Below are 26,592 nucleotides of genomic sequence, written 5' to 3'. Positions count from 1 at the left end.
GTTGGAACTAAAGTTGGATATTGTTTCCCCCTGTCGACCTACGTTGTGACGCTGATACTTCCCAACAGAAGCTCTCCTGGTCTGAGTTCATGGAGGCAACGGGGATGTGAGGTGTTCTGATTATTTAGAGCTGGTTTGATAGCGACTGATGCTGCAAGGTAGCATCAAGCTAGCCTGTCTGTCTCAAATGCCAAAATTGGCAAAAATTAGTATAATCCTCCTCCACCAGCCTCCACTAGCCTCCAACCTCCACCAGCCTCCACTAGCCTCCAACCTCCACCAGCCTCCACTAGTCTCCAACCTCCATCAGCCTCCACCAGCCTCCACTAGCCTCCAACCTCCACCAGGCTCCACTAGCCTCCAACCTCCATCAGCCTCCACCAGCCTCCATCAGCCTCCACCAGCCTCCAACCTCCACCAGGCTCCACTCGCCTCCAACCTCCATAAGCCTCCACCAGCCTCCATCAGCCTCCACTAGCCTCCAACCTCCATCAGCCTCCACCAGCCTCCACTAGCCTCCAACCTCCACCAACCTCCACCAGCCTCCACCAGCCTACAACCTCCATCAGCCTCCACCAGTCTCCAGCAGCCTCCAACCTCCATCGGCGCCCATCAGTCTCCAGCAGCCTCCAACCTCCATCAGCCTCCACTAGCCTCCACCAGCCTCCACCAGCCTCCAACCGCCATCAGTCTCCACTGGCCTCCAACCTCCATCAGCCTCCACTAGCCTCCACCAGCCTGCACCACCCTCAAACCTCCATCAGCCCCCACCAGCCTCCACTAGCCTCCAACCTCCAACAGCCTCCACTAGCTTCCAACCTCCAACAGCCTCCACTAGCCTCCAACCTCCATAAGCCTCCACCAGCCTCCATCAGCCTCCACTAGCCTCCACCAGCCTCCACCACCCTCAAACCTCCATCAGCCCCCACCAGCCTCCACTAGCCTCCAACCTCCAACAGCCTCCACTAGCCTCCAGCCTCCACCAGCCTCCACCAGCCTCCATCAGCCTCCACTAGCCTCCAACCTCCATCAGCCTCCACCAGCCTCCACTAGCCTCCACCAGCCTGCACCACCCTCAAACCTCCATCAGCCCCCACCAGCCTCCACTAGCCTCCAACCTCCAACAGCCTCCACTAGCTTCCAACCTCCAACAGCCTCCACTAGCCTCCAACCTCCATAAGCCTCCACCAGCCTCCATCAGCCTCCACTAGCCTCCACCAGCCTCCACCACCCTCAAACCTCCATCAGCCCCCACCAGCCTCCACTAGCCTCCAACCTCCAACAGCCTCCACTAGCCTCCAGCCTCCACCAGCCTCCACCAGCCTCCATCAGCCTCCACTAGCCTCCAACCTCCATCAGCCTCCACCAGCCTCCACCAGCCTCCATCAGCCTCCACTAGCCTCCAACCTCCATCAGCCTCCACCAGCCTCCACTAGCCTCCAGCCTCCACTAGCCTCCAACCTCCACCAAACTCCACCAGCCTCCACCAGCCTCCAACCTCCATCAGCCTCCACCAGTCTCCAGCAGCCTCCAACCTCCATCAGCGCCCATCAGTCTCCACCAGCCTCCAACATCCATCAGCCTCCACCAGTCTCCAGCAGCCTCCAACCTCATCAGCCTCCACTCGCCTCCACCAGCCTCCACCAGCCTCCAACCTCCATCAGCCCCCATCAGTCTCCACTAGCCTCCAATCTCCATCAGCCTCCACTAGCCTCCACCAGCCTCCACCACCCTCAAACCTCCATCAGCCCCCACCAGCCTCCACCAGCCTCCAACCTCCATAAGCCTCCACCAGCCTCCATCAGCCTCCACTAGCCTCCAACCTCCATCAGCCTCCACCAGCCTCCACCAGCCTCCATCAGCCTCCACTAGCCTCCAACCTCCATCAGCCTCCACCAGCCTCCACTAGCCTCCAGCCTCCACTAGCCTCCAACCTCCACCAACCTCCACCAGCCTCCACCAGCCTCCAACCTCCATCAGCCTCCACCAGTCTCCAGCAGCCTCCAACCTCCATCAGCGCCCATCAGTCTCCACCAGCCTCCAACATCCATCAGCCTCCACCAGTCTCCAGCAGCCTCCAACCTCATCAGCCTCCACTCGCCTCCACCAGCCTCCACCAGCCTCCAACCTCCATCAGCCCCCATCAGTCTCCACTAGCCTCCAATCTCCATCAGCCTCCACTAGCCTCCACCAGCCTCCACCACCCTCAAACCTCCATCAGCCCCCACCAGCCTCCACCAGCCTCCAACCTCCATCAGCCTCCACCAGCCTCCACCAGCATCCACTAGCCTCCAACCTCCATCAGCCTCCACCAGCCTCCACTAGCCTCCAACCTCCATCAGCCACCACTAGCCTCCAACCTCCACCAGCCTCCACTAGCCTCCACTAGCCTCCAACGTCCATCAGCCTCCACCAGCCTCCACTAGCCTCCAAACTCCACCAGGCTCCACTAGCCTCCAACCTACATCAGCCTCCACCAGCCTCCACTAGCCTCCACCAGCCTCAAACCTCCACCAGGCTCCACTAACCTCCAACCTCCAACAGCCTCCACTAGCCTCCAACCTCCACCAGCCTCCACTAGCCTCCAGCCTCCACTAGCCTCCAACCTCCACCAACCTCCACCAGCCTCCAACCTCCATCAGCCTCCATCAGTCTCCACCAGCCTCCAACCTCCATCAGCGCCCATCAGTCTCCACCAGCCTCCAACATCCATCAGCCTCCACCAGTCTCCAGCAGCCTCCAACCTCCATCAGCCTCCACTAGCCTCCACCAGCCTCCAACCTCCATCAGTCTCCACTAGCCTCCAACCTCCATCAGTCTCCACTAGCCTCCAACCTCCATCAGCCTCCACTAGCCTCCAACCTCCATCAGCCTCCAGCCTCTACCAACCTTCATCATTCTCCATCAGCCTCCACCAACCTCTGTCAGCCTTCACCACCCTGGAGCATCTGCAGCTTCTTCACAAGGGGTGTTTTTGTTGCCCTCCACCAGCCTCCAACCTCCATCAGCCTCCACCAGCCTCCAACCTCCATCAGCCTCCACCAGTCTCCAGCAGCCTCCATCCTCCATCAGCCTCCACCAGTCTCCAGCAGCCTCCATCCTCCATCAGCCTCCACCAGTCTCCAGCAGCCTCCAACCTCCATCAGCCCCCATCAGTCTCCACCAGCCTCCAACCTCCACCAGCCTCCATCAGCCTCCACCAGTCTCCAGCAGCCTCCAACCTCCATCAGCCTCCACCAGTCTCCAGCAGCCTCCAACCTCCACTAGCCTCCACCAGCCTCCACCAGCCTCCAACCTCCATCAGCTCCCATCAGCCTCCAACCTCCATCAGCCTCCACTAGCCTCCACCAGCCTCCAACCTCCATCAGCCCCCATCAGTCTCCACTAGCCTCCAACCTCCATCAGCCTCCACTAGCCTCCACCAGCCTCCAACCTCCATCAGCCCCCATCAGTCTCCACTAGCTTCCACCAGCCTCCACTAACCTCCAACCTCCATCAGCCTCCAGCCTCTACCAACCTCCATCATTCTCCATCAGCCTCCACCAACCTCTGTCAGCCTTCACCACCCTGGAGCATCTGCAGCTTCTTCACAAGTGGTGTTTTTGTTGCCCTGCTCTCGGGCTGACAGGTCATGGTCCCTCCCTCCTTGTCGTCAAACAGTTTTGGGGAACAGAGGAGGCGCTGAGTTCCTGGGTTCCTCTGCTCATCTGGAGGCTGCATCAGGCCACACTACCACAACAGCTTTTGGAAACCAAAAGAGGACACAAGTTTCCTTGATGCACTCTGATCGCATCCAAAGCTCCTTCCTTCCCACAGACAGCTCTTCTCTCCTCCGCCAGGTTCCTCGTCTGCTCTTGACGCGGCGAGGAGTGATGAGGTGCGATGGCCGGCGATTTAAGGAAAGCCTGAAAGCTGGTCTTTGGCATGAGCGAGCTGTCTGACATCAGGAAGCACTCATCCGGTTATCTGTGTGGGCTGGGGCGTGTGTGTGTGTTTGGGGGGGGGGGGGGGGTCACATTCACTCAGGCTTTAGTCATGTGTGTTCTTCTACTCATTCATTCTGTTCTGCTGCCACATTTTGGCATCTAAACCACAAACGGTTCTCCAGCCGAAGGTTGCGTCGTCTTTCAGACAGCGTGAACCCAGCAGATATGAGTGTGCAGTGTGTATCCTATTTCAGAATGACGCGTAGTGTGTGTGTGTGTGTGTGTGGGGGGGGGGGGGTACATAGTTCCCAGACCTCACACGTTGCCTCATTCCTCGTCGTCCCATTAACCCTGCAGCTGGTAATTTGATGTCAATTCATGATAATACGCTCGTCATGGTCCGACATTTCATTTAAGAACTACTGTATTACAGTATTAGTACTGTAGAGTTGGAGTAGTACTTCTGTTTGGCAGCTGGCCAGTGGCAGATAAGCAGATCTTTGGGGTTCATATCTGACTGAGGTTTTGTTTCGACATTCAAACGCTCAACGACATTTCAAGTGACTGTCACATGTGGCGGAAGAGTCATGAAAATAGAAACAAAGCCAACTGAAGCAACACAGTGGAGCTGAAACAAACCAACAAACAAACAAACAAACACAGCTCGGGATAAAGTTTTAATCTCACTGAAATTATCGAGTTCCGTACATCTGATGATTTCTGAGACACAAAGATGAGTTTTTCATCAACGAGCAAATTAATATTTGTAATAAAAATGTAATAAAAAGCACATTAGGTGTTAGTGGACTTGTACTTGGACATACTGGGGTTTTAGTGGATTCATTTACAGAATCTGTGACAACCCTGCTGGAGCAGCTGCTCCTGTCCCTCGCTCACTCCAGCCTGAGATTTGCTGCCACCTAGTGGCTTTGATGCGCAGCTGACGGCTGACACACTAACATTAATCCTGTTGGTCTAGTCTCCTTAGTGACGAGACAGCTGGCAGCCCAGTGACACCGTCCTCCCCCTGCCGGGGCTTACAAACATGACTCCCTGTGTCCACCGGGGGCTGCAGAGCCTCCACTGTCCTCCAGCCTGAGCCGACTCACCTGGGCCCCCTCTGATGTAGGGGAGCCATCTGAAGTGACGGTGACCCATTTCTTCCCGAGGCACGTCAGCCGGCTCACAGCCTCCTGACATTTTCCCAGCAGAGATCTTGTGGACTTGAGGATATTTTTAGGCGAGAGGAAGTGAGAGAAGTGACGGATTTTGTTTTTTCGTGCTCCCTCCCTTCACTTCCTGTGTGCTCAGAGATTCAGAGCCCGATTGCTGATGTCACCGCTGCCTCTGAGCGTGGAACCCACGTCTTAAACGTCCTCGTGAATCATTTGTTTCTGGACACATCGTTGGTCCCTTTTGTGTGTACTGCATTAGAAATACTGTAATTGTGTAGCAGTGCGTGTGACGTTAATCCAGCGGACTTCTCCACTTCTCCTCAGATGTGAGGAAGTGGGGCCTGCCTGATGGCCTCTGACGGGCCTGCAGCTGTAGTTCACGCTGAAGCCAAACCATGGAGAAATCCCACGATTGTTGTTAAAAAAGAAGGTTTAGAGACTAAAAGCTAGGAAGAGCACCATGACGTCTGGCAGTTCATCCGTGAGGCCCAGTGGAGGCCTTCTGATATGCTGGGTATCGGACAGGCAGACGACCCCCCCCTTCCCCATGGTGTTGTTTTTGTTTTGCTGCTTGCTCTCTTTCACCAGTGGTTGCTCACATCCTTCCTGAGCAGAGAACGTCCTAATGAGAAGCAGAGGCGTGTAACAGTGAGTGAGAGGAACGGAGGAGCGCAGCACATCCAGAGAGGAAGGGAACAGAGGATTGTGGGTTGCTCTCCTCGGTGCTCGGCCTTTGAACCAGGCAAAGAGGAACGCTGAAGGTGGAGCAGGGCTTGGGGAGAGGCAGAGAGACGGGGGCTGGTGGCTATTAAGCGTCTGAAAGGAGCTGGTAAGGGTTTGTTTATAGTCCGCAGGGTGGGAGAGAGATAACATTTTTGTAGGATTAGAGGCAGGAAATAAAAGGCAGCACCAAATAAAGAAGAAAATGCAAGAAAGGGTTGGCCAGACGGGGGGGGGGGGGCTCTAGGAAAGGAGTGTAGGGAGGAGGCGGTTTAACTCTCATGCTGCGGTTGAAGCAGGATGGACCAGACTTGATGTCACTGATGATGTCAGACATTTGTCTCCTGACTTGTTTTCAGCTCTTTAGCTTTTCTTGGCTTGGGATTTTTCTGTCTTGGTCTAATGGTCCAAAGGTGGGATATCAAATCAGGAATGGGGAGCCGATGGTGATGACAGTCCTGGGTCAGCTGCCTTCACAGGTCCTGTAGAGACGGTGCTGGTGCAGGTTCTGGTCCAGGTTCCATTCTGTAGCTTCTCCAACCTTAAACGTCACAGCAACAACAATCATGATAATATGCAAGAAGAAAAGCTCTGGTATCGGCAGACGTGCATCCCAGTGTGGTCCAAACTGCTACATGATGCATGGCCTCGCTAACATCAACGTTGGCGTTGGGCCGTCGTGTCTTCCTGGTGACGATACGGAGAGGCTGCGTAGGAACCTGATGGTTCTACTGTGTAATGAACCAGCTGGTGTGTAAAAACATGAAATATTGTAAAATGGGTTTGAAAATGAGGGTCTGCCCTGCCATTCTGAACTTCAAGATAAGGGGTGAAGGCGTTTTGGGGGGAGGGGGGCTGTGGAGGAGGGGGAACGGCTGTGTACGCCTGTCTGTGTGTGGGGGGCATCACAGGAAACAAGCCCCCCATCCTGCAGTTGAATGTGACCTTTTGGCCCCGGATCAAATGCTCCTCTGGACTGAATACCATGAAGCCTCTGTCCTCTGCACCATGCACGGCTCTGCACTACACGGACGTCTGACTGGCTGCATCAGAGGAGGAGGAGGAGGAGGAGGATGGCGAAGCAGCACAGAGAAAAGAATTGCAGGAGGAGGTGAGGGAATGAAATCCAACATCTGAGCAATGTAGGAAAGTCAAAGTTTAGTGAAAGCGGCCGGACGTGCGTAGCCTGAGAAATGAAACTGGAGACTCCCACGTCTGTGCTGGCTGCCCAGCTGGTGAGCTGTTGAATCAGGGAGAAGTTGCTCCTATTTTTAGCCCCATGCTGGATGGAAGCATGGAAAAGCAAACAGACAGTAGCTGCACACGCAACACTGGGTGAGACGGGGGGGGGGGGTTGTCTGTGAGAGAGTTAAAGGAAGGGAGGAGGGAGGAGTGAATGCGAAGTTCTGCAAGTTTGGATCATTGGCTCGTTACTGTGTGAGGAGAACACATGGCCAGGCTGACGCTCTCTGGCGGCTCCTCATGACTCTCCAGCTATTTCTCACATATCAGCAGGCGCTTCAAAGCTCTCGGCGCTCCCGAGCGCTGCGTGAGCTCCTCTCCCTGCCCGCCGGAGGAGCTGGAGCTGAACAAGCGGCTTTGAAGAGGATTGCCCCGCCATGGAATGTTGTAGATTTGTGCACAGGATCTTAGGAGGTTTTTCTTCCCCCTCTTGGGTTCGAAACTGCCGATCTGGATCCAAGGAGTTTGCGTCCCCCTTCCCTCCGAGACGGGGAATGTCAGACCGGGAGGACTGTGGCTCCGGTAATGTTTTGAAAGCCGAGCAGCCAAATCTGACTATTTAAGCACGTACAGTTTTTGCACATTCACTCATCCAGACTGAAGGAGTTCAGGATGCGACGCTTTGACAGGCTGAAAAAGTCATTCCCCTTCCTGGCGCACTTCCATGTGTATCGAGTAAGTCTGGAGTCCAGTATCAGACGTTCTAGCTGCTCCGATGACCTGGGCTGGAGTCAGGATCATGTGCTTTACTCACATATTCACATACAGCGTTGAATCATCAACATGGTATGGTGGAGGTCTGTGTGTGTGTGTGTGTGTGTGTGTGTGTGTGTGTCTGTGTGTTCTGCAGCTGGACTTTAGCTGTCCTCTGGGGGAGTTGTTGTTGTTGCAGCAGGATGTTGGAGCAGAACTGATCTGATTCAGGACATGGCTTGGACCAGGAGGTGTGTGTGTGTGTGTGTGTGTGTGTGTGTGTGTGTGTGTGTGTGTGTGTGTGTGTGTGTGTGTGTGTGTGTGTGTGTGTGTGTGTGTGTGTTTCTCCACCACCATGAGGAATTAGATCTGGCCAGAGGCATCTCTCACCAGGGACATGATGTCGTTTCTTCTTCTGCGTTATTCGTCCATGGTCATGTGTGATACATAGAAACATGTCTGGATGAGTTAGAAACAGAAAGTCAATAATCTGAGCAGTATTTCAGAGCTATGCTGCTTGTTTTGAAAACTACTTCCTGTCCAAGAAACACACACTGAAGGCAAAGAGGGAAGGTTGGAGAAATGACGCTCTTCCAGACTAGTACTGGTTTTAATTGGGATTCTTTACTGGTGCCGGTAGGAGATCGCACTTCTCCCCCTGCTGCCTTCAGCATCAAACCCTGGACTTTCAATAGAAGCAGAACACGCGGTAGAAAATGCACCGTGACGGTTTGCTGTCGAACCATTGGTCATCGTGCCTCTAACCGTGAGCTGGAGTGACAACCGTGCAGGTTTCTCTGGTTACATGTATGTAGTTAGGTAGGGAATCCCGCCATTTTGCCAAGTTAGCTGGTGACATTTGCACTAACTGCTATATTATTGCCCGTTTTATCCAGTTATGAAAATCTGGAACAGTCATGACAGTTGAAAGTGGCCATTTCCAAGTTTGAAAAAATTAATAAAGCTAGAATTTTTTTAATTTACAGAAATTTGCCTGAACAATTTCCGTTTCAGTGCACGCTCCCAGCCTCTCTGTTTATTTTCCAGATGTAAACAATATCCCAAGACTGTTTGGTCATGAAGTTGTTCCTCAAAGTCATGAAAAAGGAAAAAAAAGGACCCTGGAAGGCTTATTTTGGACAGCAGCACTCAAAAGTGCCGAATGTGTGACATTATTCAAGCGTTTTTATGAAGTAGTTCACAGGCTGACAAAGAAATCTAACATATCGGCTGCAGCCCCTTGAATTTGACCCCAGAGATCTGACACTGTCGTGGGAAGAAGCCTGAGAGGAAGCTGACTTGCGTCTTTGGCACCGTCCGGTGAAATGACACTTCCATGTTGAGACCGAGGGAAGATCCGCCTCAGAGCTGCGTGGTGCAGGAGCAGTTGCAACAATACCACGTACGAGATGTGTGTACTGTGAGAGACTTGTAAGAATAAGTTTTTGTTTTCATGCGTGTGAAAGTCTGCAGCCTGTAGCGTGATGCTCTCAGCTGAACCTCTGCCACATCAACATGCAGCACTGGCACTGCTCAGCTCTGCTGGAGGCGGCCAAACTGATCGGATTTCTCAGGCTAGAGATCAGACATGATGCAGCAAAATGTAAAGTATGGCAACTGATTCAAGTGTCTGCAGCTGTTGTGGGCTGCGCCTCCTGGTCCAGGGTCCAGGGTCTCTACAGACCCATCTTTAGTTCACTTACTTACCACTTTTCTGCACTTGAGCACAAACGAAATGTCGCGATTTCCAGTTGACCTCCTGCTGAAGTCGAAGCAGCCCACAGCCAGAGGGACTGCAGTGGACCGCTGAGACATCGGCTGATGCGGGTTACGTGCTGTGGGATGATTTTCTATCAGGATACGGACATCTGGCAGAAGCATCGGGGACTGAGCCTCCCAGCAGACTCGCCTCAGTCAAAGCAATGCCTGAGAAATACAAGACACCTGAGTTTGTGGAATCTGTCTCCTGAAAAAGAGACGGCAGGTCCGCACTTTGTGGGTTTTGCAATTGATGACGAGAGACCTGACTTTTGCGGGGTGTGTACATCTGAATGCCTGCACGGGGCTGTAACTGCTTATCCAGAGGAAGTGACCTCTAACCAGCCCATTAAGGGTTTTCAATGACTCTGACCCCTCTGACACATGGATGCGGACCTTGTAACCTTGCCTCAGCCAGCACAGGAAGCTCCTCATTCACAGAGTCTAATGACTGCACAGTAGCAGGACCGGCACCCCAGAGGCCCCCCCGGCAGGTCTCCCTGTCCATCTGTGGAGGTCAGGGATGTTTGATCAGAGTTCACTTCCCCAGTGAGCCTGGAATCCTGATATAGAACATTCAACCTCCAGCTGAGCCCCCTCTACCACCAGATGGCGCTAGCACCATCAGCGGCGAGGTTAGCACTGCTAATGTTGATACTCGTTCTGTTAGTCACAGTCCTGGAAGGCCCGCAGCAGATGGTTGGACCGTCAGGTCAGCTGACCACTGCATTTCAATCATTTATCATGTATGAGCAAGTGATGCAGCATGTTAGGTTCTACAGGATCTCATTTTCTCTAACCCAGGCCCCTGAAGACCCACCCAGTGTGTGTGTGTGTGTGGGTGGGGGGGCTGTCTGACACCGGTCTAAATGTGATTCTGGGACTAATGGGAGCTGGCCAGTTCCTGCAGTGGTTTGTCTTCCAAAGCCCCCCGTCACTAACCTTACACCTACTGAACCAGTTGCTGAGTCTGCTGGTGTGGAACGTCTGAGTGTCCCGAACAAAATTCGAACTTGAGATTTTCCTCCTAGAAATTTTGGCCGATGAAGGACTGTTGTTGGTAGGGGTGACAGTGGAGAATCGATCAGGACTGAAGACCCTCACTGTTTAGAGCAGCTGGTCACCAAAATGAAGACCTTACTGCAGTAATCAGTGTCCTCAGCTGCACTGGTCCGTTAGCCAGCTCCTCGCCTGTAGGTGGCGTACACACAAGCTAGGAGCTTGGTCTGCCTGCTGATACATCCCCACGGCTCCTTAAAGGCTTCCCTGCCTGATTTTGCAGAAGCTGGGCAGCAGCATGCAGTGTGAGGAGGGCACAGAATGGCTGCTGGAGCTGCTGCTGGAGGTGCAGTTGCAGCAGTACTTCCTGCGTATCAGAGACGACCTCAACGTCACGCGGCTCTCGCATTTCGACTACGTGAAGAACGAAGACCTGGAGAAGATTGGCATGGGACGACCGGGTGAGACGCTCAAGTGCACTGAAATATTGTTAATGGAACCCACAGAGTCTCTGTGTGTGTATATGAATATTCATATATATATATATATATATGTGTGTGTGCGTATATATATATATATGTGTGTGTGTATATATATATGTGTGTGTGTGTGTATATATATGTGTGTGTGTATGTATATATATATATATGTGTGTGTGTATATATATGTGTGTGTGTATATATATGTGTGTGTGTGTGTATGTGTGTGTGTATATATATATATGTGTATATATATGTGTGTGTATATATGTGTATATGTATATATGTGTATATATATATATGTGTATACAGTATATATATATGTGTATATATATGTGTATACAGTATATATATATATGTGTATATATATGTGTATACAGTATATATATATATGTGTATATATATGTGTATACAGTATATATATATGTGTGTGTATATATATGTGTATATATGTGTATATATGTATGTATATATATACATATATGTATATATTTGTGTATATGTATATATGTATATGTACATATATGTATATATACATATATGTGTATATATGTATGCATATACATATATATGTGTATATATGTATGCATATATATATACACATGTATATATGTATACACATACTGTATGTATGTATACATATACGTATACATATAAATGCAATAGGTTAGTATGAGCAGTTTGTATTGATTGATCAAACCCTCTTATTTCTCGTCAAAGGGCAGAGACGCCTGTGGGAGGCTGTGAAGAGGAGGAAAGCCATGTGCAAGCGCAAGTCCTGGATGAGCAAGGTGGAGTAACACACGCACATGCATGCACGCGACTAACAAGTTTGCCTGATCCCAGTTCGTGTGGCTTCGTGGGGTTGCTATGGCATCAAAGTTTGTCTACGGTGGACGAGCTCAGATAAATGTGAAGATGCTCAGGGTGAGGGCTAAAGCAGCTGTAAGCCATATTTCTGTGATGACAGTATATCCAAGTGTCAGTGGTCGTCTCCGTGACGACCCTTCGGAGGAGTATCAGCTGACTCAGCCACTGTCGGCTCATTCCCACTGTACCTACAGTGCAGCTGCACCAGGGATTTTAATGTAATATTGTGGAGTGGTGCCACAGGGGCCAGGGACCAGCCCATTCACTTTTAGAGTCGATCCAGATTAAGTTTGTGATCGTGACTTTTGAAAAACCAGTCTGTCTCCAACAGAGCTGTGTAACCTGCTGCTTCCAGCCTGAAGGGCTCACTTTCTCACAGCAGAAAACCTGTCTTTCTAAGCAAAAAGTTTTTGAGACAGACGCAGGCACGACTGCTCTCCAGCTGCACCCAGACGCAACACTCACACACACTCACACACACACACACACACACACACACACACACACACACACACACACACTCACTCTATGGTGCCCAGTGGACAGTGCTGCCTGTCTATAATTACACCTGCCTGTTTCCGCCTCTGGCATCATCCACAGCAGAAGTAATCTGCTTCCTCAGCCCCCTGTGTGTGTGTGTGTGTGTGTGTGTGTGTGTGTGTGTGTGTGTGTGTGTGTGTGTGTGTGTGTGTGTGTGTGTGTGTGTGTGTGTGTGTGAGCGTGCGCTCACTCTTCTTTCATCGTTGGAATATTTTGAATGTCAAGCCCCCGATTTGAAAACCACTTACCACAAACACAAGTGCACACACACACATATGCACGCATGCATGCACATCCACACACACTGTCCACAGAGATGTGTTTTTTAAAGGTCTGCAGCATTATGTCATGTCTGGTCCAGCGTGAATGTGAAACCACACACTGCTGGCTCCTGTTTCCACCCATCCAGTCAAACATCCACTCCATCTCTGCGCGCTGAGCTTTGTCTGTCGCCCCATTACACTTCATACTTAATTAATTCTCTTCACTGCAAATATTACTGCTGCGATGAAACACGTCAGTACTCACAAGTACCTGTCTCTAGCTCAGAAAGGTGTTTTTTCCATCACTGTGTCTCTTCTTGGTGATGCAGTCACGTATATTTAGCTGGAAGCTAATGGAGACTGATGGCTAACAACAGCTAAATTGTTCAAAAATGTCTGTTTACAAATTCTCATGTGGATTCTCCACCATGTCTTCTTACTCCAGCCGCGTGCTCCGTAATCTTCTTCAAACTTAGACCAACTACAACACGTCTGGTTTGGTCCATAGAAGGTGGAGCGGTATGGGTGCAGAGGCCAGCTCCACGTGCTGAGGGGGTTAGCCGGTTAGCTTGGACAGCCCAGATGATGTCACTAGGATTCCAGGCTGCTAGAGCCGCGTTTCCACAGCCCAGATTCATGAGTCTCACTTCAGCAGTTGAAGGTGGATGAGCGGCCTTGAGCTGCTGTTTTGCTCCGGTATCACAGATGAAGAAGCTCTGAGTTGGTTTGATTGACTCGGCGGGATGGTCGTGCCGGTGCGACCTGGAATGAGTGCTGAACTGTGAGCGTTTTAGTTTTATACACATTTCTCAGTCCATTTGGGAGAAGTTGGATTAGAAGATGTGGGTTACACCAGACGACGAGAGCTTGTAATGACATGTGACATACGTGTCTGGATCTTTCTTCATTCTGAAGTCAGAAAGAAGGAGGACCTCAAAACGCCGCCGCATGTATCCAGTGTCTGACGGCAGTTGTCAAGAATTCCCCATTTGGTGAAGTTTTACTTAGAACACTCTAACAAAGCATCACCATGATTCCTCTGCACAGCACACGCATTGTTCAAGAGCAGATTTCAGGGAATGGAAGCTCACCCAAACACACGTGTGCACACAGACGCATTCAGGTCACTTAATCTAATAGTGCTTCCTATTGAGTGCTTCCTGACAGCGAAGAGCTCCTTCTGCAGTGTCAGCACTTCATTTCAGCCAGGAGGCAAGAAATCTCTCTCTCTCTCTTTCTCTAATGATAAGTTATTGTTTGTGTGTGTGTGTGTATGTACTTGGTTTTTGTTATCTTTTGGAGACCTTTTCTGGTATAACTACTAACCTTATCAGGACCCCTAGTCCTCATGGGGACCAAAGACCGGTCCTGATGCAGCAGAACTTAACTTGTGAACACCTGGTAGAGTGAAGGTGTGAACTGCAGTCAGCCTGAGGTTGAGGTGAGGCATCAACTGGTTAGGGTTAGGATTAAGATTAGGGCTTGGGCTTGGATATTCACATGAATAGAAGTCAATGGAATGTCCTAATAAGGATAGCTATGCAAACCTGTGTGTGTGTGTGTGTGTGTGTGTATGTGTGTATGTTTGTTTGCTCCCCTGCTGGGGGTAAGGGAGCAGGGACCAGATACGAGCCTGGGGATCATGGAGGATGACGACGGGTCCCCATGTTGAAAGTGCTCTGTCTGCTGGGCGCCAGCAGGAGCCCAGCGCCTCAGTTACACACATGCAGTGTGTGTGTGTGTGTGTGTGTGTGTGTGTGTGCATGCACAGATGTGTGGAAGATAACACAGGACATAGAAATATGCAGCTCGCTGTTTTACCCTGCCCCAAATTGTTTCAGCTCATCAGCACCAAAGCTGATGAGAAGTAGCCGCAGCTCCATGGACCGCACACCCGTGACTCAAGTCAATCGACCGAGACCAGGACTTCAGAATCTCACGAGACACCCATGAAGTTTTCACCTTTTTTTCTCCTTTGTTCTCAGTTGAAGCGGTAAGACTTGAACATTGAGCAACCATCTTCATCTTGCCTCTGCTCTTCTCTAGGTGTTCAGCGGTAAGCGCCCTGATGGAGGAGACTTCCCCCAGCAGGGCCAGCCCACCTCCTCCTTTCGTAAGCTGTCCCCCACTCCTCCCTTGGGTCTGGGGGAGGGAGTCCTAACCACACAGCCCAGTGGGAGTTTTCCCTTTGATGGGCCGCAGCAGGCACTGACCTGCCTCATCCCAGAGAAGGACCTGACGCTGCTGGAGAAGCTGGGGGATGGATCCTTCGGTGTAGTGAAGAGAGGAGAGTGGCTGACGCCTGCAGGCAAGCTGGTGAGGACTCCTCCTCCAGTCCCACGACTCATCTGTCCAGATAGAACAAGAAATCATGAAAAGAATTAGAGAGGAACGGAGTTCTCATGACTGCTGCTGTTGCCTGTTGGTACTTTGGTGCTGCTGCAGTAATTCCACCCGGAGAACCCAGAACTCTGCCAAGGTCCACATGACAGTGTTTATTCTGAGAAATGTATGTAGTTTTTATTTGAATGAAAATGAGTAGGGGTCCTCACTGTGGCCCCCCAGCAAGAAGGTTGTGGGTGGAGCCCCGGCTGCAGCACGGGGTCTTTCTGGGTGAGTCTCCATGTTCTCCCTGTTCCTGCTGGGTTCTCTCTGGTACTCCAGCTTCCTCCACAGTCCAAAGACATCAAGAGGGGATGAGTCTCCTAAAATTAGACCTGGAGCTATCGGTGTAAGCCTGTAAATGTCACTGAAAACACGAGAAAAGCGGATTATGAGCGTGTCTGAGTGTAGCTAGGATTCCTCTGGTGGTGAAGTCTGGATCCATGTGAAGTCCAGCTCTGAATCTCTGTCTCGCTCTGCAGCTGAATGTTGCTGTGAAGTGTCTGAAGACGGACGTGCTCAGCCAGCCTGACGCTCTGGAGGACTTCATCTGTGAGGTCAACGCCATGCACTCCCTGGACCACCAGAACCTCATTCGCCTCTATGGTGTGGTGCTCACACACCCAATGAAGATGGTAGTGCGCACGCACGCACACACACACACACACACACACACACACACACACACACAGGGAGGAATAAACAGACACAGAAAAACAAGCACATGCTCATTCAGTCCCACGCCCTTCACTCTCTCACATGAGCTCATCGTCTATGAAAATCAGGCCTGGCATCTCAAGGCCTTTGTCATAACTAGAGGGAAGGAGTGATGGGAGGATGGAGAGAGGCAGGGCGAGACAGGAAGGGAGGAGAGCCAGTGAATGGAGGCTGCTGCTGCCACTGCTGACATTTCTGTCTTTTCAAACCAGTGTTACCTTCTGCTGCCAAATACTTGACGGCCTCCGTCATGACGGACCAGTGCCGACAGCTCTGCCTCATTTAGACTTTATCTCTTTATTGCTTTGCCATTTATTCCCCCACACATTCCTACTCTCACCCATCCAATTTTCTTCCTTTCATCCTCAAATCTATTGAGGCAAACACAAATTTGTCAGTGTGCGTGTGTGTGTGTGTGTGTGTGTGTGTGCTGACATGTCGTACCACTCTTGATATCCCAGTCATTCCCTTTCCCAGGGACAGTTGCTGTCTGATGTAGAAGTTTCTTGAATTATGGGAGCTGCATAATTCATTTAAACACAGGACATAGAGCTCGAGGTTTAATCAGCTTTCTGTGACCTCACGATGTTGCAGAACTCTGCACGCCCCCCTCCCACACAGTAGGTGGCAGTAACGCACCTTAATGCTAGTTGCCATCCAACATTAACACAAGAAGACAGTGGAGGAGGTTGCAGGGTGAGGACGCCACAGCTGGCGCTCAGAACTAGAACTGAATGTTACAGTTGGTCAAAATGGACAGCTTTGTTAGAGATGTGAGGCCCTGCTGGTGGTGACAGCTAGTACGCACAGTTAGCACGCACAGCTAGCATGCACCGCTAGCACGCACAGTTAGCACGCACAGCTAGCTTGCACACAGAGCTGAAATATTCACCAAGAACAGAGACACACACACACACACACACACAATCTGAGCTCTTAAATGTGACTGTGGTTCAAAAGTACTTACTCTGTTAGTAGTAGTAGTAGTAGTAGTAGTACCCACTACTGAGTAATACAGGACAGCACCCAGTGTATCTATACAGTTTATGGGATGGCTTGGGTTGCTTTTAAACATGTAAAGCCTGTGCTACATTTTTAATGAATGAAAAGTGCTTCATAAATAAGGTTATTATTTATTGTTATACCGTACGCATGCCGCTAACGGTCATCGTGGTGATGTAAGTGCAGCGTGACATAACCAGACCAGTGGAGCGGTGTAGCTCCTCGCCCAGGTCACATGACTCGCCGTCAGCATAGACCCAACACACCACGCTGACCGCGGCTCCACGTCTGAAAGAGATCCTCCGGCCTGTGGCCTCAGTGCTGTGGTGTTTAACGTGTCTGCTCCTGTACCTCCACGTTCTCCAGGTGACTGAGCTGGCCCCTCTGGGTTCTCTGCTGGAACGTTTGCGGTGTGTGCGTCCTCAGGGCCCGGTGCTGATCCACACTCTGTGTCAGTATGCTGTGCAGGTGGCTTGTGGCATGGCCTACCTGGAGCAGAGGAGGTTCATCCACAGGGACCTTGCAGCCAGGTAGGCCCCGAGTGCCTCTGCTCAGTCCAGGGCTGAAACAGGCTGCTGTAGCTTTTATTCCCCATGTGTTTAACTAGCATGCTAAATTATTTATAGCTTCTTTGCTTCTGACTTCTCCTCCACCCAGGACTTTACAGGCGTAATAGCAAGACTTGGCCCACAAACATGATGAGTCATGGGTTGGCTGGAATCCGCTCTGGTCCAACTTCTTGTCCAAATTAATCACTTTCTCATGAGGGAACTTGTAAAGACCTGGTTCTTCCTGAATCCATATTAAAATGTCAAGACGCCGAAGACTTGAGCTCTGAGTGTGTGTTGCTTTACAAACAGAGAGTTCTCCTCAGTTCCATTTGAACGTGTTCCAGTTCTGCCTCTGTTGTTTTTAAGAACTTCAGCGTGAAATCGCACAGTAGCAAACTCGCACTCAGGACAGTTTGACACTTGAGGTGTGTAATGGATCACATGTGGTGGCTAACACCCGTGTAACCTCCACACATTTAATCAGCAAAGTTACGGACAACAGTCATAGAAGCTGAATCCCCACAGCACTAAACCTTCATGCAGCAACTTCTTGCAGTTTAAAGAAGTGTGACCCTGTTTCACCAGGAACATCCTGCTGGCCTCAGCTCACAGAGTGAAGATCGGAGACTTTGGCCTGATGAGGGCGCTGCCCAACAACCACGAGCACTATGTCATGCAGGAACATCGCAAGGTCCCTTTCGCATGGTGGGTGAACACAGCATCAGTCAGACCTGGCAGCTTCCTCCAGACATCCAGTCTGGCTGCATTTGAGTCTCTTTGTTTTTCAGCTCTGTAGAGAAGTGCCGTCGAATGCGTTGGCTGCCTGGAGTGGGATGTCCCACTGACAGATGTGTAGGTGTGTCGATGTACCAGTTTTTTGTGTGTGATGCTGCAGGTGCGCCCCCGAGAGTCTGAAGACCAGAACATTCTCTCACGCCACAGACACCTGGATGTTTGGAGTTACTCTCTGGGAGATGTTCACACACGGCCAGGAGCCCTGGTTGGGCCTGAATGGGAGCCAGGTACTCTCATACTCACACTCGGGTCACATTCACACACATGAACTTTTTTACATGTGTGTGATTTTACCTCAGATCCTTCACAAGATCGATAAAGAGAGTGAACGTCTCCCAAAGCCGGAGGATTGTCCACAGGACATCTATAACGTCATGTTGCAGTGTTGGGCTCAGAAACCAGACGACAGGCCAACGTTTGTGGCCCTGCGAGAGTTCCTGCTGGAGGTGAGACTCGCCTGCAGGACTCCCTTGTGCTCCGTGAAGTTGTTTTAATTTGATCTTTATTTCTCAACACTTCCAACCTGGGCAGTCCCAGAAGATGCATTAGTGATTAGCCGCCATCGAGCCACGCTGTCTCCAACGTGGCAAATTTGCACCTTTGTATTTCTCCTGATGAGGCGTCTTGAAAAATCCAATAACATTTTTCCAACAATGCTCTCTGCAGTCCAGATGTTGTCCACTGGAAGGAGCAGATGTTGCCCCAAGCCTTCTCAGAAATCTCAAGCCCTGCTTCCCTTTAATATAAAGAGTGGTGGCGTGAGATATAGCTGTGTATAATTTGGAGATGGAGTTGGATGGGGTCGCCGTCAGGGCGTTTTTCAGGATGTGGTCAAATTCTGATTCGACTTCTGAACAATCAGTCAATGTACATTTGTGCTCGATAGAGGAGCGGAGCTGCAGATATCCATGGAAATCATTCAAGCCATGTTTATCCTGCAGAACCTCAAAGCTGTGGGCTGTGTTGCTATGAGTGAGAGAAAGCTCTCTGAATAATTGTTGTTTCCTCGTGACTCCAACCTTTGCCCCACGTTGCTGAACTGTGGTGTCTCTTTGTTGTCAGCTTATTATTTCATAGCAACATGACGAAGCTTCTTCAGAGGAAGGTGTTCAGGGTTTGACTTCTGGCATTTAGTTTTAATGTTTGTGTGAGTGGAAAGAGGCTCTCCTGTTGGTGTGGATGAGTTTGAATGCTCCCACGTTCTCTCTGACTGCCATGACTGAATAAATTGAGCTTTGGCTCCACCCGGTGGACATTTCCCCTATTGCACCTGGAAATAACCACAGCTGCAATCCACGGTTCACTGTAAAGTTGTCTGGTGAATATGTGACTCAGAGTGTGTGTGTTTCTTCACCATTGTTTTTTGCTGTAAACTGTATGAGTATATTTTTGTGTGTGTGTGTGTGTGTGTGTGTGTGTGTGTGTGTGTGTGTGTGTGTGTGTTTCAGACCATGCCGACAGACATGTGTGCTCTGCAGGACTTTGATGAACTCGACAAACTCCAGATCCAAATCAATGATGTCATCACCATCATAGAGGGCAGGTGGGTGTTGAGACAAATGAGGAATTCAGTTTTGTGGAAGCACATCCAGCCCTCCTGAAGTCACAGTCGTTATGGAGGCTAAGGTTCCAGCAGAGTGTGTAAAGGTCTCTTCTTCAGCCACAGTTTCTGTGGTAGTAATGATAGTTTCTTATCACTGGACTGGCTATGATCATACTGGTTACACCATTGAAACGAAAGACGCTTCAACAGAGCAGTTTCATTGTGTTTCAGAGCAGAGAATTACTGGTGGCGAGGTCAGAACAAACGCACTCTCAAGGTTGGCCAGTTTCCCAGGAACGTGGTGACATCAGTGGCAGGTTTGTCAGCTCATGACATCAGCCGGCCGCTCAAGAACAGCTTCATCCACACGGGCCACGGAGACACCAACCCTCATCGCTGCTGGGGCTTCCCTGACAGGATTGATGAGTAAAGGCTGCTTCTCTTACACCAGTGTAGTGATGGTTACTGTGGCGTGTTGGTCTGCACTCTGTCGTCGTGACAGTAGTAGTACTGTGATACTCTCACCACTAGATGGCAGTAGCATGTTGCAGTACGCTTACAGAAGCTCTAGTAGTCAGCAGACTCCAGCTCTGGTCATTCACGCCTAATTTCCTGTGTGTGTGTGTGTGTGTCCAGTTTGTACCTGGGGAACCCCATGGATCCTCCTGATGTTCTAGGTCTGGACCTCGGCACTGCTCGGCCTACCCAGCTGCCAGGACGAGCTAAAAGTGAGTCCCTGAAGACATGCCGCTGTCATCAGCTGCAGAAATTGTAGCTTTGCCTTTTCCTTTCTTTTACTTCATGAGTTATTTGGCTTTTCAAAGGAGAACCGCACAGACAGGAGATAGGTGGGACCACATGGAACTGAGGTTCCCTGTAGGAACCACACGTTCTACTCATTGGACACTAGACCTACGTGGCCCTGATATATTTCTGATGTCATAGTCTAAACTCATACGTGTAAAGTAGGGGTTTAACGGTGAGCTCTCTCATGTGACTGATGTTGGGGAACCCCCCAGTTTTCCAGTCTGTTAATGTATCAAATGATCACATGACTCCAGCTCAGCGTGCAGGTGAGTTTTGGCTAATAGTTCAGCTGGGTGGCTCTCGGCTGGTCATCCCGACCCAGCCGTCCAGGGTCTCAGACCATCGTCCGTCTCCTCTGGACAAACACTGGGATGTGAGCTCAGTTTTAACACTCCTGGCTGCGTGCGACGCCGCCACACAAGTACGAACGCCAGATTCTTTAACTTTCAAGTCTGAACTGTGTTCGGTGTATGATGAGTCTGGAGAACTGCGCCTGGACTGGTGGGCGGAGTCACACAGAGGCGACTCCTTCAGTCTGGTTGTCTAAACTTTCCTTCTTTGCTGGTGTTCTTCTGCTCTTCCTCTCCCCTCTGCGGCGGCTGTATTTGATTTGGTTTTTCCAGAGGAGCCCCCTCCCCGCCCTCCTCAACCAGCCGTGTTGATCAAGAGTAAGTCTGGTTCCTTCACTCAGTGCTCCTGCCCGCTCTGTTCCCTGCTAGCGCCTCTCCTCTCAGGTACATCCCATTGTATTTGTCTGCCTGTTCTTGCACCCTGACCCTGCCTGGACTGGATGTGTGTGGTTCTCTCCATCCCCGTCTCCATCTTTCCAACCACGCGTCCCTCCGATTGGTGTGCAGTGACCTCGCTGTGCACTTGAGGACCAGTTTTGAAGCTGGGGAGTTTGGAAGGGTGTGCATGCCACATTTTTGTCTTACACTGTCGTCACTGTCTTCAGCATCACGTAAGCAAAGATTGTGCTCTTCTCTAGAACCTTGCTATGACCCAGTAAACGAGGATGAGGACCTGACATCTGCAGGACTGAAGAGATCCCTGCTGAAAACCGGGTCCATCAAAGGCCTCAAACTGAACCCTGCTGCCTGGGTCTCTGCTTCCAAACAGGGGACTGGCAGGACTGTGGGAGCAGCCCACTACCCCAACAGTGAAATGGCCCTCATTGACTTTGGGGAGGAGCACCCCCTTCCTACCCCCTCCCCAGTGGTTGAAATCCCAGTCCCTTCACTGGCAAAGCTGGTTTTGCAAGCAGAGAACATCCTGGACCGGACACCACCTCAGAGTCCCTCCAGGTCATTGCCCCGCCCTCTTCACCCCACGCCAGTAGTGGACTGGGATGCCCGGCCATTACCACCCCCCCCAGCGTATGATGATGTAGCTCAAGATGAAGATGACATGGAGGTACGGTGATGGTGGGAGGGGAGAAGAACCTTTCATTATTGAACGTGTGGATGTGGTGAATATTCAGATGAGCAAGAACTGAAGATGTAGAGGTTTAAATGCAGATGTGCGTCTTCTGTGTCCTCGCAGGTGAGTTCGATCAACAGCTCAGAGCAGCAGCCTGAGGAGGAGTGCGTCCATAGCCTGGATGAAGACCTCTCCTCTAGACAGAGGTGGGAGGGCCAGGCTAATATCTGCAGGGGTCCAGACAGACCGGGTCTGGACGACAACCTCTTTCTCCCCAGCAAGCACAGCCAGGGCCCAGCTACCTCGTTCTCCCAGTCTGCAGAGATCTTCCAGGAACTCCAGCAAGAGTGCATGAGGAGGCTCAACGTGCCGACAGGAGGCACTGCTCAGTCGGGCTCACTGGCCCAGAGCTGTCCTCAGACTCCCCAGACCCAGGATGGACCCTCCTTTGAGGACAAGCCCCAGATCCCTCCTCGTGTACCCATCCCCCCCCGCCCTATAAAAAGAGGTGACTACACATCAGCTCGTTGGTCAAGGGACCTCTCTCTGTCCCCGACGCCAGCCCCCATCACAGAGGACGTTTCAGGCCCAGACCTGGACCAGCCGCCTCAGATCCCTCCAAGGGACCCTTTGTCCCAGCAGGGCTCCAGAACTCCCAGTCCCATGGGTTTGGTAGTGGGCTCCCCAGGGCAGAGGGTCTACTCTGTCAGCCCTACCACCATGCAGGTTCCCCTGACCTCCAGCCCCCCCCCACACACCTACGGCTCCTACCTCTCCACCTCTCCAGGTAAACTCATGCCGACTACGCACAGCTTTGCCTCTGATCCAAAATATGCTGCACCCAAAGTCATCCAGGCACAAGGGAAGGACCCCCCCAGCAAGGGCCCCTGCATCCTCCCCATTGTCCGGGATGGAAGGAAAGTCAGTAGCACTCATTACTACCTTCTGCCAGAGAGGCCGCCGTACCTGGATAGATACGACCGCTTCTTCCGGGAGGCCCAGTGCCTGAGCTCCAGCAGCCTGGAGGACAGGCATGCACGGCCAAGCAACACGGCCACAGTCAGACCCATGGTGGTCAGCAGCCAGACTCTGCAGGGACACGGCCAGGGTCAGCAGAGTGAGCTGAAGGCTAATTTCTCCTCCAATAATAACAGCAGTCTTGGGGGGACACGGTCTGGGATGAAGACATCACTTAGTCTCCCCCGGGTCTGTCCAGACGGGCTGACAACCCCGGCGGGCTCTTCCTCTGGGACCAGGACGGATGGAGAAGGAAGCTCGGCTGACAGGGTCAAAACGGTGAGCTCTGAAGGATGAAGCAGCTCGGCTCCTTGCTGAGAAAACGAAATAGTTGATGTAACTACTGAGCTTTGTGTGTGTGTGTGTGTGTGTGTGTGTGTGTGTGTGTGTGTGGTCTAACTTTTACCACTGAACCAATTAACGCTCCAAATTATGATTCATGAGTTTTAGCTACCTTTTATTTTCAAAATTTGAACAAAGTGAATTTGAATAATTCAGTGTAAACTTGGCATTCAAACGATGCCCTTCACAATTCTGTGTGTGTGTGTGTGTGTGTGTGTGTGTGTGTGTGTGTGTGTGTGTGTGTTGAGTTTCAATGAGGAGAAAGGAAACAAGTAGTCAAGGGAGTCCAAGTTACAGGAACAAAGTAGAAGAAAATAAGATTCTTTGTGTGAACATGGAACATTTGTAAATGTGACTGACGTCAGCTTCACCTGGACAAAATGTAGAAGGAAAGAGAAAAACATCCAACAAACTATGTTGTAAGTACATCCAGTACACATATTCTGTATGTACTTGTACTGTCCACACACGTCAGAATTCATATCCTGTATTCTATTATCCTGTAAAATCAAGTTTATGTGATTCTCTGATGTTGCGCACCCTGAAAAACTCGTGTAAACACTCTGAATTGAAAAGGGGAGGTTTGTAGTTCTTTCCAGAACGTTTGGGAAAGGCTGTGGCCTCCCTCGTGATGCGCAGCTGGTGAGCAGAGACCAGGAGATCAGAGCGGAGCCGGAGCGCGCGGAGCACCAGCCCCCTCACTGATCCGGTCCACTGGGACAGGAGCAGCGGCTGCGGGCCTTCATCCTGGATCAGGTTCCCAGCGTGTTGATGACGCCTCTGTTGTTGTGGTGTGGTTCAGGTGCAGGAGGCGGTTCACGGTGTGACCATGGAGGAGTGTCAGACCGCCCTGCAGAACCACAACTGGAGCATCCAACAGGCTGTTCATCACCTGAAGGTGAGCCCGTCCCAGATCTGCCTGCTCTCTCGACCGTGGTTACACGCTGCCATCATGCCGACAGCCACGCACCATCGCTGACTACGGCGATGAGAACAAGTCTGTCAGAGGCTTTGGGCCTCGTTCTTCTTCCTCCCTTCGGTCGTTTACTCCTGATGTCTTCTCTCATCACTCTCACCCTGGTTAATGGATCAGGGTTAGTGGGAGGTGTCATATTCCCCCTGTTAGGGAAACAGCTGATCGGGGATGGAGGAACGGTACTGTAGATATGATGAACGATGGCGTTGTGTGCTGCCATCTGTGAGCTGAGATGCATCTGAGAGGGTTTGAAGGAACCGCCGATACGGTGCAACGATGGCGATGGTTTTGATATCGTCATGTCTTCGGCTGTACTCCTGATAATCCAGTTCCGAGCGAGCGCTATCGTGGTGATTCTGTCCTTTGGTGCTGCTGGGATGCTCTGAGTCAGAGGCTGCGTCGGTGAAGCGGCGTGTCGACGATGCAATTCTCCTCAGCTGCGGCTCTCTTACTCTGGAGCAGCTCTGCGAGAGTGTGGCTGTCTGGCTCTGCTGCCGCCACATCTGTAACCTGTCGTCTGAATCCAAACCAAGAGGAATCTGTGGTGGTCTGGGGCTGAGAGCGGGAGAGGACATGTTCCTCGTGGAATGTAGGAACATCAACTTGTGTGGAACGTATCAGCTCTCAGTGCTGCATTGATTTTCCTGTGTTTCACTTGCAGCTTTCATCTCTACGAGCTGCCTGAATCGATGCTACGGCTGCTTGATGACGCGACTGTGACTGTTTAAAAAGAGGCATTAAAAACGTTATTACATTCAAGCACCAGAAAACAACTGGTGCTAACAAGAACACTTTACCCCCCTGCCCCGCCCACACACACACACACACACACACACACACACACACACACCGAGATCGTTTCATTAAATACACAGTGAGGGGTGGAAGCTCTGACTGGATGAACACAGCAGGAGGTTACAGGTTCTACAGCAGGATTATTGCACTCAGGACTCCTCATCCAACATCGCGACACACACACTCACACACACACATACTCACACACGCGCGTGCACACACGCACGCGCGCACACACACATGCACGCAGTGTCAGTGAGGCGCAGGAGAAACCTGATAATATTTAGCTCGAAGGAGCTCGAAGCTGTTGCTAACATCACTTCACGTGTCCACTAGATGGTGCTCGTGAACACGGATGTTGCTGTACAACACGTGAAGACAACACGCTGTAATTCAGCCTGACTTCCTGTGAGCATCAGGGTGGCAGGAAACATGAATATTCCATCTAATTATGAATCAGTATTTGATGGTACTGCGCACGTATTTCTTTGTGTCCTTCCTGTGTTCTTAACTTATTGTGTTGTAGAATTTAAAGACTGAGGCCAAAGAGGAGAACTTGTCAGGTAGACTTTGTATTTCGTATTTGATATCAATACACTTGAAAGTACATTTCCATTTTTGAATATCGTATATTTGAATATGGAAAAATTCGCTGACAGCCCCGGTCACCACCAGGTGGCGCTATGACTAATCGTCCTCTGAGGTTATTGGGGTCTTCCCTGGCCTGTACCACCGTACCCCCCCCCCCCCCCCCCCCGCCATGTTTGGTGAGTTGACTGCGTCACCACTGACTCATGGCAACGAGTCCCAGCGGTGCAACAAAGTTCTCAAAGAGGAGCGTTGAGTGGGATCGTAAAGCAAACACCGCACAGATGATGTAAGCACTGCAAATGGGACTCATGTTTGTAGTCCATCAGAGTAAAAGCTCGGCGAGTTGGACAGTTATGTTGCAGTTGGAGCGATCGTGAGCGGCCATGTTGGTCCTCGGAGACGCTGCGGTCATTAGCTCCAAGAGTTGAACGGCCGGCAGTCGTTACTTCGTGAGTGCGGGTCCCCTCTGCCGCTAATGAGGCCCCGAAATCATTCCTGCGTCGCCTATAAAAAAAAACCCAGTGTGTGAGCGCGGGGGGGGGGGCAGAATGCCGGTGCTACAGGAAGTGGGCTCCAGGGACACTTGGGGGCTCCGTTAGAGTCTGAACAGGGACAGAGAGGCTGGGGACCACACACGTGTCTGAACAACTTGAGACAAACATCATTCACAGGTGAATAACAAAGCTGCTCTTGCCCCCCCCCCCCCCAGGTGGAGCAGCTCTTCTGTCTGGGTCTCCGGAGCAGGTCTGAGTGTCTGAAGCTGCTGGAGATGTGTGACTGGAACCTAGAGGTGGCCAGCACCCACATGTTGGACAACTACGGATCCACGATGAGGCCCAGGTACAGGTCCACACTGGAACACTGCGTGGCTGCTGTGGGTGTGTCCTGGTGGCAGTACACGTGTGGACACGGTCCCCACACGTGACGCAAGGCGTGTTTGATACATATTTTACTGTTCATACCTGCCGTCCTCTCTGTGGCCCTCATGCT

The 26,592-nt window shown here is 51.2% G+C and overlaps 1 protein-coding gene across 7 annotated transcripts in view; it reads left to right on the top strand.

Moving 5' to 3' along the window:
* The window catches only part of tnk2b (tyrosine kinase, non-receptor, 2b), a 54,411-nt gene that overhangs the window by 25,347 nt on the left and 2,472 nt on the right, over positions 1 to 26,592 (top strand). For 4 of the 7 annotated variants that reach the window (XM_086203023.1, XM_086203022.1, XM_086203024.1 and 1 more), the window contains 16 exons: positions 10,797 to 10,974; positions 11,713 to 11,783; positions 14,712 to 14,981; positions 15,530 to 15,682; positions 17,133 to 17,296; positions 17,903 to 18,022; positions 18,213 to 18,339; positions 18,412 to 18,558; positions 19,561 to 19,655; positions 19,887 to 20,081; positions 20,292 to 20,383; positions 21,086 to 21,130; positions 21,451 to 21,875; positions 22,005 to 23,177; positions 24,043 to 24,138; positions 26,312 to 26,442. In XM_086203023.1, coding sequence (XP_086059149.1) covers positions 10,812 to 10,974; positions 11,713 to 11,783; positions 14,712 to 14,981; positions 15,530 to 15,682; positions 17,133 to 17,296; positions 17,903 to 18,022; positions 18,213 to 18,339; positions 18,412 to 18,558; positions 19,561 to 19,655; positions 19,887 to 20,081; positions 20,292 to 20,383; positions 21,086 to 21,130; positions 21,451 to 21,875; positions 22,005 to 23,177; positions 24,043 to 24,138; positions 26,312 to 26,442 — 3,467 coding nt within the window. In that variant the 5' untranslated portion in view covers positions 10,797 to 10,811. The other 3 variants (XM_086203020.1, XM_086203021.1, XM_086203025.1) reach the window with 3 other exon arrangements.

This window comes from Aulostomus chinensis, chromosome 5 (assembly GCF_037954235.1).
Source record: "Aulostomus chinensis isolate RoL2024-O1b breed Wild chromosome 5, RoL_Achi_v1.0, whole genome shotgun sequence".
NCBI lineage: Eukaryota > Metazoa > Chordata > Actinopteri > Syngnathiformes > Aulostomidae > Aulostomus > Aulostomus chinensis.
The sequence above is the reverse complement of the archived record's forward strand: the minus strand, read 5'-3'. Positions and strand labels throughout refer to the sequence as shown.